The 15962-nt window shown below is 41.0% G+C and overlaps 2 protein-coding genes across 2 annotated transcripts; both read left to right on the top strand.

Annotated features, from left to right (window-relative positions):
- Positions 1-7515: 7515 nt before the first annotated feature.
- Positions 7516-9409, top strand: NCS57_00482300 (uncharacterized protein; the record flags this gene model as incomplete). The annotated part of the gene is made up of 4 exons (XM_053054771.1): positions 7516-7688; positions 7751-8230; positions 8282-8862; positions 8913-9409. 4 exons carry the CDS (start codon positions 7516-7518, stop codon positions 9407-9409), a joined length of 1731 nt encoding a protein of 576 aa, XP_052916931.1.
- Positions 9410-12264: 2855 nt separating this feature from the next.
- On the top strand, positions 12265-13593 carry NCS57_00482200 (uncharacterized protein; the record flags this gene model as incomplete). The annotated part of the gene is made up of 5 exons (XM_053054770.1): positions 12265-12559; positions 12619-13038; positions 13097-13221; positions 13276-13327; positions 13382-13593. 5 exons carry the CDS (start codon positions 12265-12267, stop codon positions 13591-13593), a joined length of 1104 nt encoding a protein of 367 aa, XP_052916930.1.
- Positions 13594-15962: the final 2369 nt, after the last annotated feature.

The following is a 15962-nucleotide window of genomic DNA, read 5'->3' as shown; positions in this document are numbered from 1 at the left end:
AATATATAATATACTACTCGAAATTATTATAGATTAAGGACTATTATTCGCTTTGAAATTTTAATAAAGCCTTATAAGATATTTAAGAATTAATTATAAATTCTCTATAGTATATTATAAGGAAATAAATAGATAAACTAAATATATAAACTAAATACTAAAATAATACCTTTAATATTATATTAACTATAAATAAACTAACTAGGTTAAAAAACTACTAGTTATATAATTAGCTTATAATATAGCTATAAATAAAAGTATAAAGATTATATTAGCCTATACTAATTTTAGATTTATACTAGATATATATTAATAAATATAAGATATTATTATTAACCCTAAGGCTATTCTTATTAGTAATTAGCTAAGGAACTTATATAAGGAAATATAAATAAAACTTAAGTTTATTAAAACTAAAATAATAAATTATATTAATAAGAAAAGGATTAAGGGACTAACCTTTTTAAAGGGGGATATAATCTACCTCGTAATAAAAAATATTAAAATAAAATAATAAAATAAAAAACTTAACTATAAGTATATTAAATTATATAAAATTAAATAAAAAATCTCGAAATATAACTATAAACTAAACTTATTACTTAGGGTTAAGCTTTATCTAATCTTTTATATCTTATTACTTAAGTTAATAGAAAATATTATTTAAGTTAAGACTAATAATAAACTAGAAGTTAAAATTAATAAACTAGAAGAATATATTATAAAAGCTATTCTTAATATAAATAAAATTAATAATAAAATAATATATTTTATTAAATAAAAAAATTACCTAGATTTAGAAAATACCTAAGAACCCCTAGAATACCTTATTAATATATAATGCCTTTTAAAGAACTTTTATTAATAGCACTAAGATTAAATAAAGGTAATATATTAAGGAAGTTATTACCTAGACTAAGGGATACTTAATTAATTTTATTAGGAATATAATCTACCTAGAGGTTATATATTACTATACCCTCATAGGTATCTAATATAGATAAAAGGTTATCTTCCTACTCTACTTCCTAAAGACCCTGACGGGTCGCCTTAGAATGCCTTGCCTTTATATTACTCCGAGTCTTATGAATACGCGATAAATAACTAGCCGCCGCAGCTAGACGAGACTAAAGCTCTACTATCTCCTCGTAAAGCATAAAAAGGGCATTATTAGCCTTACTCTTATCCTATTCTAACTTTTTCTCTTATTTTATTAAAGAAGTTATTACTATAGTTAGCTATAGAAATATATAGAATAGAAGATAAGACGCATAAGAAGCAGCCACGCGGGTACTATTATAAGATTTCTTATTACGAATATACTCGCTATAGCGCGATGAGTCCGCAGATATTAGATACTGCTTACCTAAGCGAAAATAATAGGTATAAGGCATATCGGCCTCCTCGTTTAAAAATTCCACGGAAGCAATAAGGGCATATAACTCACGGGTCTTACGAGAAACCTATTTTAACATATAATCAGCTATTATGACATCGGGGGTAATAAAAGGTTAAGATTAAAATATACCAAAGGAAGAAGGGGATAACTAGGGTATATAGGTCTTAGGGACAAGACCTAACGGAGGGGAGATATTATGTTATGACCTCCGCGGCTATGTCATGTGGTCCCTATAGAACCCTAGGCCCCACGGGCCTATTAGATAAGGACCGATAATATATTAGAACGACGTCAGTCTAAGACCGATATAATCTAGGAATAATATTAGTCTAACTCACGATTAGTCTAATATAATACGACGAGTATATAGAATACACTTATTGCACTTTTATATATACTAGCTACCTTAGCTATTAATATAACTTGGTTATACTTAGTACCTTAAGTATATTACTAGACGTGACTATACCCCCTATTTAAGATAATACTAATAACCCTCTGCTAATATAAACCTAGTATGACTGGTTTATCCCTTGGGAAAAGATATAATTATTATAATAAGAAGGAATATATTTACTATAATAGCTAGCTTATATATAATTAATATAAATATTTACTATACTTAAATCTATTATAAGATTAAAGAGGGAAAATAGATAGGCACTATATAAGCCTTATTATCGCGACGCGACTATTACTATTGATATTTATATAAAGGCTTAGGAAGACTATTTATACCTAGACTCTTTAAGATATAAGCTAAAAAAACGCAAATAAGCTAGCAGAAGCTAGAGTAACCTAATAGGACTATCTCTACTCTTTACTATAATATATTTAGATACTACTAAGTTAATTATATATAATATTACCTATCCTCGAAAAATTTATTACTAACTCTCGGCAGGTAAGATATTAGAAAATAAGATAATATAAGCCTAAAGTTAGTAGTAGTAAGCATCTTAGAGTATTTAGATAAGGCTACTTATATTTATACTCTGCTCACTAAGAGTGCAGAATAAGCTATTAGGTCTAGCTATTTAGTTAATATACGCCAGACTGCGGCTATATAAATAAGGGAAATTCTTAAGTAGTTATTTAAGCATAGGTATTACTATCCCTCTAAGCTTTAGCGTCGGGAGTGCGCTTAGCTCCGGCTATTAGAGGGGCATGGTTTAATAAGCTTATTTTTTTTAGATATAATATTAATAAAGCGCTAAGGGCTAGTCGCTATGGGGCGCATTTATAGCTAATTACTAGGATATGCCCCCAGAGCGGGTTACTATAATGCGCGCCTAGGGCTAGGCGCTAAGAGGGATACTTAGGGCTAGGAGCTACATATATGCCGGGCGCGGTAGCGAGGAGCGCTTAACGCCAGGCGGTCTATAGTGCGCTCAGCGCTAGTTACTATAAGGCGCACTTAGAGCGGGTTACTTTAGTGCACCCCTAAGGCCAGGCGCTATAAGGGGCGCTAACCATAGGGTGCTAGGCTTACTACTAGACCTTAGTAATAAGCAAGGCCCATAGCCCATTAACCTCCCGATAACTACTATATAAAATTTTTCTACTAAAAGGGCTAGAAGGAGAGATATTACTTATATTACTAGTCTAGCCTCGCTAAATATAATTTTCTCTCTCTCTAGATAAATACTTTCTATATATTAATATCTTTTATTTAATACTATAAAAGGCCTCGTTATATTAGAGTTAAGCGGACGGATAGTAATTATCTATATATATATTATATATAGTTAGTACATACCTACCCTAAATATCTCCTTACTATGCATAGCTTTACTCTAGGATTAAAAAGGTAGTAGGCACTAAACCCTAGAAATAATAGCTAGATTTAGTTTTAAAAAATAAAAACGGGAATAAATAACGAGGTAGATATAGTGCCGCAATACTATAATCCTATATACTAGCGCTAAGTATTAGCTTTAAATAGAGTTTCTAATATTAGGTATAATAATATTCTTAATCCCTCTTAATATAGTTATTCGGCTCTACTATAACTATCTATTAAGTCTAGCTAAATATAAACTATAAATAATACTATCTTCTAATATTCCTCCTAACTAATTAGGCCTACTAAGTATTAACCCTATTAAATTAAAGTAGTAAGTACTATTAATAACTGACCTATATATGCCATATCTAAATTATTAGTAATAGATTCTTAACCGCAAAGCTAGCAAAGTTTATTATAAGATATAAAAAAACTAAATTTTATATATACTTAAGTTTAGTCTTAGCCTTATTTATCTAGCTTCGTCCCCTTATCAATAAGAAAGACTATATCTACTTAGAAGATATTAATAATAATATATTCTCATAATTCACCTAGTTTATATATTCCGGATTATACGCTAGGTTTAATACCAGTAAGTAAGATATTAAAAAAAGGCCTATTAAAGCGGATATAAAAGACGCTATTAGACGATCCGATAGCACGAAGTTACTAAATACCTAGAACTTACCCTTAGTTAGTATTAACGCTAGTAGGCCTAATAGACCACGTATCTCATTTAGTCCGTCGTCGCCTGCCGTGTTTAGAGTATTTTAATAGCCTCTATACTAAGAGAATATAATTAGAAATATTAGTGGGGCACCCCTATTTAGGCAGCCCTCGGCCAAGCTTCCCTATTCTTTCGCATCTTATACAATTAGCGTGGCAAAAAATAATATAAGCTATGACTACTATAGCCAAAATAAGTCAGAAGTACGAGTTCCTTCTAAGCGCAAACAACCCTATAGAGTATATAATTATAGGCTATAGAAGCCCAGGCAAACCAGATAGAAACAAAAATATATATCTAACTTTATGCGAATACATACCCCTGCCATTAACCCAAGGCAAAACGCCGGGGCAACCAAACCGAGCCCATAGCTAGAGCACTTTAAGCATATACTAATTAGCCAGGTAAGAATCTAGACCTTCGCTCGAGAATATGCCGTCGGCTCCCTTATAGACTTGGCTTATGAAAATCTCATCAGGGAGTTAGTATACTGGGTCATATCTAAGCATACGTTCGTGCCCATTTTTAGAGAACTTATTCGCTTCGTCTATAGTAGTTACACTATTAAGGGTAATAAATTACGCTATATTATGGCATAATTTACTGCCTATATAATCGAAGACGTATGCCTTTTAGAGGGCTAGCACAAGCTTATGACTAAAGTACCATCCTTTGCCGTGGACATAGTCTATAAGCTAGCGGATTGCTGTGCTTAAGGGAGAGGACCCCACTCTCAGCTAGTAGGCAAAAATTTATCGCTAGAAGCATTTTCACATATCACATGATTACGACGCTCATTAGCCCGGCCGAATGAAGCATGCTATTTCTTACATTGGTCTGACACAGACCTAGATTACTCAACGTGGTATATATATAGTGGCGTTCCTTAACAAGGTTTCTGAAAACGACCTCCTTATATGCTAACAGGTGACCGGTCCCCTATGGGGTCCGCTAATGCCTTTTAGATCTTTCGTCAGATGAGCAGATGAGCTCGACTTCTTATACGCGAATGATCCCCATATTCCGACGGGAAAACAGTTCCGAACTTTTTCTAAGGTCTACTCTAAAAACTTTCACCCCGCATAACTCTCTGGTCTCGAGCGATTCATGATGCCATCGCCCGTTAGCCCTTCTATTTTTTACTATCCCACCCATACTAATACTATTAGCGCTAGCCGGACGCCGCTAACTACGAGATGCGGTCACCTACCAGGCGTAATTCTATCTCATAGTTCGAGCGGTTATAATCTTAAAGCGCTCCTCTAGCACCCTCTCCGAGGTTGCCACCTACGGAACGCTACAAAGCTTCTACTCCGTGGATCTAAACTACCGTTGCGCAACATATTAGTCCCTTCCTTCAGGTCTCTACTCCTCTCTCAAAGTCTACTAATGGGATAGCAAATGCCCTATTTCTTCCTCTCGACATTTACGTCGATCTCGATATCTGCGTCGATTAAGAGTAGTATTTCCTCTTTTTCCAGCCAAGGTCTTATGCTTTCTACATAATAGTCCGTGTTACTTTTACTCGGATTATGCCTCCACTAGGACGAACTCCCCTTCCGATAGAAGATATCCGCCAAACTCTAGAGAGACTAGATCGGCAGCACACTAATATAATAGCTCGCACCCAGCGGGCCGCCCGGCCGCAGCGGGTCATAGAGTCGGAATTCCGAAACACGAAGCTCAGAATACCCCTCGAGGAAATCATCCGTATATCAGACGACCTAGACCGTAGACGCGCCGAACGTCAGACCTATGGACCTGGACCCTATCGGCCCCACCAGGCTCGCAGGCGTAGCGGATAGGTCCATACGCGGGTTACTACCGGACCGACGACTCCTAAGCCAGCCTCTCCTCTCCGGACACCGCCTTCCCTCAAGCGGCATAGTATACAGCAAGACGTACTTCCGGCCCCGACGCCCTCAGACCGAGACCAAAGCCGCCGGAAGAGGCCGAAACTACTACACGAGGTCACTCAATATCAGCAACTATCTCTTAATATAATTCTTTAATACCGGGACTCCTGCTTTCGCGTGAAGGAGGACGTATCGCTGAGGAGATCCTAGTGTCAGGAAGTCCCCCTCGCCCTTTAAGTTGAGACTTCGAGATCATTCCATACAGCCTTTGCAGACGAGAGGACACTGCCTATTTCCCATTGCACCTTCTATTACAGAAAATTCGATAGCCATAGAAGATTTCTAGCGCTCTACTCAGCTCCATACTTCCCCAGACTAGAGGTGCTGACTCTCGATTCGGTCCGCTGCACTGGCATAGATTTAGCACTTTTCTTGCTTCGATATTACGAAACGCTCCGAGACATATCACTTAGCTCTATCGATTTGAGTGACGGCATTAAGGCATAGTGCCGGCTAGTTAAGATAACCCGCGACTTCCCGGATATCTCTTCTTCTCCTATACTGGATAGTTTAGGCGGTGCCATCCGAACACACTGCCGACATAATTATTAACTTAGGTGTACAGGGACATCCCAGATATAACCACCAGATGTCCTAGATTACGAGCCGAAGCACTAAGCGATCTCTACCAACCCCTTATTCTAGTCACGCATATGTTTCTAGGCTATCAGGTCTCGATCAATATGACATTAGACGAAAATACCTATGAAAGGATTAATGAAGGAATAAATAAGTGCCAGGACCGTGGAGGGATAGCCAGTTTATTCGGACTATCAGTAGGACCACGATCCACCGACTCAATAGTCGGCTTCGATCAGATCCAACGGGATCCCTCCCTTAATAGGATAGATATACCTCCCAGGGATAACTCACAGCTCACGATAATTGGGTTAATGGGAATAGAACTTCCTGCACCGAAACAAACCGAAACACCTACTAATCTATAGGCATACTTAGTATTCCTGTATATAGATTTCAATGCCATCGTCGCTAATTATATCATATCTTCCACGTTGTGGTCGTTATGCTCGGATGGTGTCAAAGGTAGCTCGTCCAGCGACCAAGCCAGCAATTCCTCAATGGACTGCTCAGATTGAGTAAGTCCATCAGGTTGCTTGCTGGCGTTAGTAGCACCGAGCGAAAGGCCCTCTTGAACGACCAGCTAGACTTTGGCATATCTAGTGTTGGTATGAAACGCTTTGAATCCCAAACCGAAGTGTGTCGAGCAAGGAGTGAGTTCAAGACAATGCTGGGTACCCAGGTATGGAGACGAGCTGCAAGCCTGCCCTACAACTGATTTCTCTTAACCTAGATATGCTGACTCCCAAGCCACTGCCCAAGGGCCAATTTCTTCCCCAATTTCTCCATCTTATGCTCGATTCCCTCCTATGAAATTATGACATGCGGCTCAACAATGTGCGCCCTAAGCGCCAGCCTAACTGCCAAGACAACCCAATGGCCATTGACAACTCCAGTGGCGTTTGTTCGCGCTTATCCCGCGAGCTAACAAGATCAGGCCACCAATAGTACATCGCGAAACCCAATAAAGCCCACGTCAACTTACGCATGTTGCATCTCAGCTGTCCTTGGCATGGGCTCGACTTGTGGTGTTAAAAGGCGCACCTTCCCGCGGCCTGGTTGCGTCAGCGGTATTTCTCATCCCAAATAGAACTTGTCATCAACGATGGAAGACATGGCTCGTCTACTTCGTGAGACCCGAGGCGCTCAGAATTATGATATCGAGCTTCAAGAGCGCCCACAGGCACCTCCAGTCACACGCCCAGCTTCAAGACCTAGGAGCACCAAGAAATCGAAACGGGTCTGGATTCCAATGCTTCTTTTTTATCTTCTCGGTGTGTCACCTCAAGCTTGCCCAACAAACAAACACTCATATCCATAGCCTGCACCTTTTTTCTCAGCCATCTCTTGTTCTTCCAGTTTTATCTCGACGGCAAGCCAGCTAAGAAAACGATAAGCCAGAGCCTGCAGGCTGCAATGGCAAATATATTTGCTCTTTTTGTGGATATTTGCCTACTTGGAAGCCTCGGAATTGCCTACAACCAGATTCTTTGGAGGCTCCTTCGCAAGAAGCCGTTCCAAGCCCAGGTGATCGACAAGCTGGTTCATCTCCCAGGGAGTCCATGGGACTTGGTACATTTCAAAATACTGCGTCGATCCACCCACCTCAAGAGGGTTTGGGTAACTACCCTGCTCTGCGCAATGATCCCCTTTGCATTAATCTTCCCCCCTGGTTGCGTGGAAACTAAGTTTCTGAACAAGCTCGAAACTACGCTCCATGATGTCAAGACAATGAACATCAGTGACTATGGGAACGGCACGGTTCATCAGTTCATAGAGCACTCACTTTTTGAGATGCTCGGCGATGTGAACTATATTCCGTAAGAACGGCCGCTGAACAAAAGTCCCAACAGGATGTTGACTTGCAATAGGATGTTGGCTAGACCTAAACTTAAAGCCATAGCTACCCAGGTCTTGGCCTCAGGAGAACCCGTCAAGTTTGATTCACCCTGTGGCGCCTCGTGCGTCTACAACATTTCCCTCGAGGGGCCTAGTTTTCACTGTGAGGAATCTAAACAGAAACCCACATTATGTGACAGCATATATGAAGCCAAGGACATGATCAAGTTTGAGGGGCATGGCGACCTATATTCGATATCAAACAACGCCTTCCAGATAACTTGGGACCCAAAGCCTAAGCCTATGCCTTCTAACTGTGACATTGAGTCTCGCAAGAGCCTTATCTGTCGCATGAAATTATCAACCTACACGCTCGAAATTGAACACTCGTCCGACGCCTCACGGTCCATCAAAGCCCAAGTCGATAACCACAGGGATGTATGGACCGAACAGGACGGGATTCAGGCGAGTTTTTATTATTACTTTTTCAACGCCACAACAGGATTTCTAGACCCAGCTCTAGCGGATGAACTCGACACCAATTTTACAAAATCCCAAGCCTTTGCAATTCGACAGGCAGCAATACATTCTCTCCTAGGCAAAGTACAGCTATGTAAGCCAAGTGACTGCCTCAAGTACTCTGAAAATACTCACCATGACCAGCAATCGCGACAGACATCTTATCAATCCATGGAAACGCATTACAGGTCGTTGGTAGCCCGTACATCGGCCTCGACGACAAGTTCAACGCCCGGTTCAACATCTCTGCAGAGAACATAGAGCGCTTTCTCCGAGATGTCGTCATCTCGACGATTTCCATTGGCGCGTCAACGCATAATGGGGACATCGAGGCCCTTGTCGGAACCGAGGTGTACGTCTTTGGCGAAAAGTTGCAATTCTACATTCCTTACTGGATGTGTTTCTTCGTTACTTTTGTTATTAATCTTTACGGTGTCTGGTGCTGGCGCCAGAACGGGTCGTCTGCTGGGAATAGCTTCCTCCAGTTCGCTACGACAACGGGTTCAAGCAAGACGTTAAATAAGCTCGCGGCGCTGTGCCCCGGAGGAGATGATCATATACCAAAGGAGCTGAAGGAAATTGAGCTGCAGTTTGTGGACGGCAGGTTCCGCACCAGAAGCCAAGGATCAAACTGCCAGTAGAACCAATAGCAGCTTTGTTATAGCCTGTTGATAATTCTCCGAAGTCCATAAATTGCCGTACTCATAAAGCTGTAACATTCGTGAATCTACCTATAGGTCCTTCTCCAGTCCAATTTCAGGCTATCGACGTTCATAGTCAAAGCAATCCTCCCAATATCTAAGCCCAGATTACTATCGCAAATTCTAACCTTTGTACCCTTGATTATCTGCAACCTATCAAAGCCACTTATCCCGCTTCCTTATTAAGGAACTTTAATATATTCAGAGTCTCTAGTGAGACTAGCCACGCCTTCTAAGAAGTTAGGTGCCTTAATGACGCAGCGGACGACTACGTTAATAAGTAAAAGATAAAATAGTACTAATATTAATATAAGCGAGATAGAGAACTATACTTTATGTATAATATATCTACTCTTAATAAACTCTATCTAAGTTACCGTGGTATTATGCTATATCCTACTGCGGTCTTTTAAACTAATGCTATTACCTCTTGTCAAGATACTAAAATTATAAGTGGCCATGATAGCCATATTTAATATAATAGCCATCCTTAATCCAAATATATCTAGGGATATATTTAAAAAATAACCCAGTGTATTCCTAAATGTTTCTAGAGTCTGGCTAAAGATATAGGTAGGGTCATAAAGATAGGTTTCTAATTCACTAGCTTCATATAGATGCTCATTTATTATTATAAAAGGCAACTCCTAAACGATTCTAGTCGATGCATACTAATACGAAAGGGCGGTTAGATTTCCTACAATAGGAATCCTAGGAGTATTGCGAATTTATACAGCCTGACAGGTCAAATTATCCAAAGGGCTAGGCCTCGTGCATGCGACTTGAATATCCATATAGGAAGTGCTAATATCGCATACTTAAAGTATCCAATTAGCGGTCCCGGGCTTATCGCTGGCGCATTATCCCGCAACGACCAGCTCAAGTTTAGACGCTGGTTTAAAGTCCATATTGGCATATTAAAGCGTGGCTAAATGTTCGTGGGTCCCTGTATTATTAATAATATCTAGTATTAAGTTAGGGTTTGCTCCCCTGCCGCTGCCCTTATACCTCTCTAACGGCAGCTCTAAGTATAAAGCATTATTATATAAGAGCTTTCTAGAACCGTCCCTAAACCAATCTATCGCATTAGATTTATGCTTGTAAGAAAGGGTTTAGTAGCGAGTTTGGAGTATTAGTATTAAGTTTCTGGCTCGGCTAAACGAGCCACCACAGATAGGAAGACTAATAAGCAAGGCATATAGAACTAGTATGTTAGTTAGGACTAGTACCTAAGACGAGGGATTATTAGGGTTATAATCTAAAAGTAACTCTATAAATAGAATATGCATGTTATGCCATAAGTCTTATTATCCTAATTAAGTAGCCTATAACTTTCCTCTAAGTGCGGCGATAGCAGAGTCAAACTTATTAGTTAAGCTATTAGTATAAGAGATAAGTATATTAGGCATATAGAATAATATAATAATAGCGCTTTAAAACTTAGAGATGAGGGAGCTCTAAGTTAAGCCTCCGCTAAATACTATAATATTAATACTCCTATTATAAAAGAAATTTAAATCTGATATATTATTTCCTAAGTAATATAGGATAAGAACTTCTATGATTATTGAGATTGATTATAGGTGTAAGGACTTAATAGCGGCTTAGCCTCTAAGAGGACTAAGATACCACATAAATATAATACCTATATATCATATAGTAATATGCTATATTATAAAGATATTCTTAAAAGTAGCTATAGTAATCTAATTAATTAAGAGAAAATTAAGAGATCCTATAGATAAGCCCTATTCGGCGTAATAGAGGGTAAGAGTCTTAAGATATGGCCCGGCTATAGCGGCGAAAGAGATAGGCCATAGCATTAAGGCAATTTATAAAACTTTAAGTATATTATCTCTAAGGGGACTTTATTCCTTATTATTAAAATATGCAACCATAGCAACTAATATTATCTCTAAGTTAGTTATAATTAAACTAAAATAAGATATCTACTTACTAATATATGCAACGGGGATAGTTATTAATAGGATTAAAACGCTAACTCTCTAAAACCATAAAGGCGCCCACTCCTTGAACATACGAGGGATTTTCCGGGGATCCTCTCCGCGGTCGGATACATCCGTCGCTATTGCCACCTGGCCACGATCTTTGGAAGGGATCAAGCCGTAGCGAGGCATAGTAAACAATAATTTCAAGTCGAGGATGATGACTAGGGGGGGAGTCTGAAACCAGCTTGAGGGGTTCGTATCTTTCTATTTCAACCACCGAAAATGCAGTTTTACAACAGTCCGGCACAGCCTCCATGACCTGAATGTAGGGGGCCAGCTGAGCAGGTCTACAGGGATCTCTGGTGGCGGAAGCAATCAGATACCTATGCCCAGAATTGCTTCTGTGCGGTTGTGTTAGTGTTAAGCCTGACAGGTGGTGCTGTGATATTGATATAAGGGGCCAAGCCTGATGCGCCAAGCCAGGCCAGGCTCTGAATCCGCAGAGCTGCGAAACAAGAATAATCGGCCAAGACTCTTGGAAGCATGGCCCTACCCGATGGAAATTTGCTAGGGGGATACATTCAATGTGATAGTGAGTGGCTCCTTCTATCTAGTTGTCACATGTTGAAGAGGTTTCTCTTCGTGGGCAGGTAGTCGTATAGTGCAAGTCCACCCACGACTCGCGCCTGACCCAAGTCGCCGGGTCCTTCTTCTCGCCTGATGGGAATCTTTCACGTCGTCAAACCAAGCCTTTTCATCATCAATTCCAGAAAGCATCCATCGAATCCAGAAAGCATTAAAATTCCACAGTCTATCAATATCGTCAACATCGTCAACATCGCTCCCATGGACGCCGAAGCTCCCAAGATTCCCCACACCCCTCTCACCTTCCCCCTTTTGCCCCCCGAGATCCACGAGCAAATTATAGCGGAGGCCGCACAACACTCTCCCCGGGGTCACCTTGCGGCAGTTTCCAAGGAATGGCAATTTCTCATCGAGAAGAAGACGTTTGCGTCCCTCGTCGTCGACAAAGACCAGCTATTCTTGCTTGGTGAGTATATGACAGGAAAGAGAGAGCGCCTGGTCAAGCGTATTTGTCTCAGCGTTAAACTTTCACCGTACAACTGCAGATACTGCCTGGGTGAGAGGGATTGGGACTACCATTTTCAAGCGACCGGATCTTTAACAGCTCTTTAATAGAGCTCTTTCGCCAGCTGAGGTGGTGGAGAGAGGGCAGCCTGACGTTAGAGATCAGCGCATACTCGCCGAGCGATTCGGAACACTTTTTCAAGGGCTACTACGTTGGAGATCCAGATGAAGACGAAGCTTTCGGCGACCCTCGTACATTCGACGACGATAGACACGGCTTCTCACCCGACGGCCAAGAGGCTCCTCAAGAACGGGATACGAGAGAAGTTTATACCTTGATGACTAGATCCATACACTATGTTCATCCAGTAAGAGTGGTCAAAAGATTGCTCATTCGTCGACAATGCCGCCGCCAAGTCGCCCCCAGCTTCTTGTCTCTGTTCTTTGCAGCGTTGCCTGCACTCAAACACATCCATTACGAGCCCTGGAGGATGAGTGATGAGGAGTTCCAGGATGACAAATGGTATCCAGGTAAGAATACGCGTCCCTAATTGATGCCATCTCTACGGGGCTGACATGCAGACTGCAGGTTTCAGCGCCGTCATCTCTGGGCCGCTTCGGCAACTCCCACAGAATCTCAAGACCCTGATACTTTTCGAGGACTTCAACCCAGTCTTTTTCCCAGATGCGCCTGCTTCGACGAGAATACCAAACGTGCAATTTGCCCAGGCACTTGTGAAGGCAAGCCTGAAGCTTGGGCATCTCTAGGCTTCTTTCATGGTTGATGCGCAGGACTTTTTCAATGCCGACCTAGCTTATCGTCATCCACGCAAGTAGAAAAATCTGGAGTTCCTTGCGCTGACATCACACTTAGTCGACCCAGAAGACAAGGACCTTGGACTCACAAATCTCTTGGAGGAGGCGGGAAGATTTGCGCTTGGAACACCTCGGCTACGCACCATGATTCTATGGTACGGGAACAAGAACAAGGCTTACGCCTTCATCTACAAAAGGGACGAGACCTCAATCACTTGGCACGGAACCCGGGAGTTCGACATGAATCAACAACGTATAACCAAGATCTAGCAACGGGTTGTCGACAGACATGACGCTCGGGTACCTTTGTCGATCAGAACAAGAGTGGTGACGGATGAGATCAAGTCTCATGGAGATGCCATTCATTACCTTGGTCTGCCTGCTGGCGCCGTGGTTGATGCTCTATCCTTGAGACAGATCCGCGTGGAAAGCAGAATCCGCTATTGAAGATGAGCGTGTGACGCTATGTTCAAGTCTGCAGTGACGGTATTGAATCGGTTTCCTCTTCATGGTAGCGTAGCAGGCTGTACAGTATGAGACTGAAAGTATTCACAGCGGTGTAGCGATGGTTGTCGTCCCTAATATACTTTTGAACACGTGCCAGGCTAGTACCATCCAGGTGAAGGCGTCTAGAGTCCGGTCGTGCCAAGGCCGGTTGTTGTGACAGCTTTCCCCGCGTTGATCCTCGGCAGTCTCCAGCTCCCCCGCAAATTAAACCATTGCCACCAAACTTTATCCATTCCCACGGATTCGATTAAAACAGGCAAGATACAGACGTGTTTCGGATATTGGATCGGCAGAAGCAGGGGTATTGTGTGCTCCACGCGGCTCCCGATCACGCAATATAACGCCATCGCCGCTTGACCATTCGGAGCCGGGCCCCGGTTATCATCTCCCGGCCTCCCTCTCGCCGATTCCCGTCCTTCCCCGTTTCCTCCGTCAAGAAACAAACAAAGATGCCGCCTTCTTCAGCAATCAATCCGTCTTTCCGCGCGACGCCCTCGTTCAATCTCCGGGCCCCAGTCTTCTCCAACATTGAGAATTCCGCCAGTCTCAATGAGTAGCCTATGAGCCCGGATGTTGCTGACGACGCGTCTCAAGGGTCTGGGAAGCGGAGGAGACTTACCACGAGTGATTTCACCAGGAGGAAACGTGCTGTGCCTTGAGGAACGAAAGGCTCTTTCTTCCGCGCCCTCCTTACTCAAGCTCGGATCGCCAAGTGGTTCGTGCTAACGGTCTTCGCCATAGTTCCTTCACCACAATCTCTGCGCCACAGTTTCTGCGCCACTTTTTGAGCCACCGTGCGCCACGGCAATTCTCTAAGCAAGACTCCTCCCTCCCCACTCCTCTCCTCCTCCTCCTCCCGTAGTGATTAGTCACGTTACTACATGTGGTCTTGGCAATAGCTGACCGCGTCTTGTTATTAGACGCGTCCTTAGGTAGCAGCGTCCCCTTATAATAAAGAGCGCTTATCCTCCCGCTAGATCTCTCCTTACTTAGCTTCTATTTCCTTTTTACTTAGTGCTAATTATACTTTTACTTAGAGTTATTTAGTTATAACTCTATAAGATTATATATTATTTTTTTTCCCGCTTTATATAATAAATAATATATAGTTCTATAATTACTCTTATAAGCCTTTAATTACTTATTTTATTAAATATATAATATTTAATATAATGCCTCTATAATTAAATATTAATTAAAATATAACTAATAAGAAAGAAAACTTTATTAATAATTCTTTTTTTAATAAGCTTAATTTCTTTAATATATGATCTTTTATAAAATTAATAATTAATTAATACTTTAATTAATTTAATATAAAAAATAAGCGCTTAGACTTTAATAAGAATCTTAAAGATCTAATAAGTTAATATATAGCTCTTCTATAAGTTAAATACCTTATTTACTTATTTTACCTTAGTAAGCTCTAAGGATAGGCGATATTATAAGAAAATAAGGATTATTTTATATATTACCTTTTATTAATAGATAAAATATTAAAAGAGATAGCTAAGTATTCTAAAGTGCTATAAGACTTAAGCTAATTTATCACGGCCTGGACATACCTAGAGACACGTGTCAAACGTACCTATAATATCTACTTAATCCGCGCTAGAGTTAAGCCACTTACTCTAATGAACGTGAGCGGTCACATACTACTCACTATTGAGTTGGGGAAAATGAGTGCTAAGCCGTTTTGGGCCGTTGGGCAATTTCTTGTACGTAGAAAAAGGTCAGAGGCCGCGGCCTCTGATCATCATCATCTTCTTCATCGGTCATGACGAGAAAGGGGAGCTTTAGGCTTTCTTCCTCGGCGTAATCATCATTGCTATCAATTGATCATTTGCCCTTACTATTTTCTATGTTATTGAGATCACGAGACAGTGCGTGAGATCCCTCTTTTGAAAAGGTCACGAAAGGGAAACGCGAAGATCTGGCTGTGTGGTGTGGTGTGTTCTGTTTCTCCAACAAATCTGGTGCCCCCACACAGGATTTTTGATACTCTTGCTTTTCTGACGATTGGTATATACCAGAGTTGGTTAAAACCGATTGATCAGACAAGAGAGCGCACTCCTACGCTGCCAATCAATGGACTATAAACACAACCACCTCCACGAGATCAAGAAACGCGA

The sequence above is a fragment of the Fusarium keratoplasticum genome, chromosome 3 (genome assembly GCF_025433545.1).
Source record: "Fusarium keratoplasticum isolate Fu6.1 chromosome 3, whole genome shotgun sequence".
NCBI lineage: Eukaryota > Fungi > Ascomycota > Sordariomycetes > Hypocreales > Nectriaceae > Fusarium > Fusarium keratoplasticum.
This window is presented reverse-complemented; position numbering and strand designations above follow the sequence as displayed.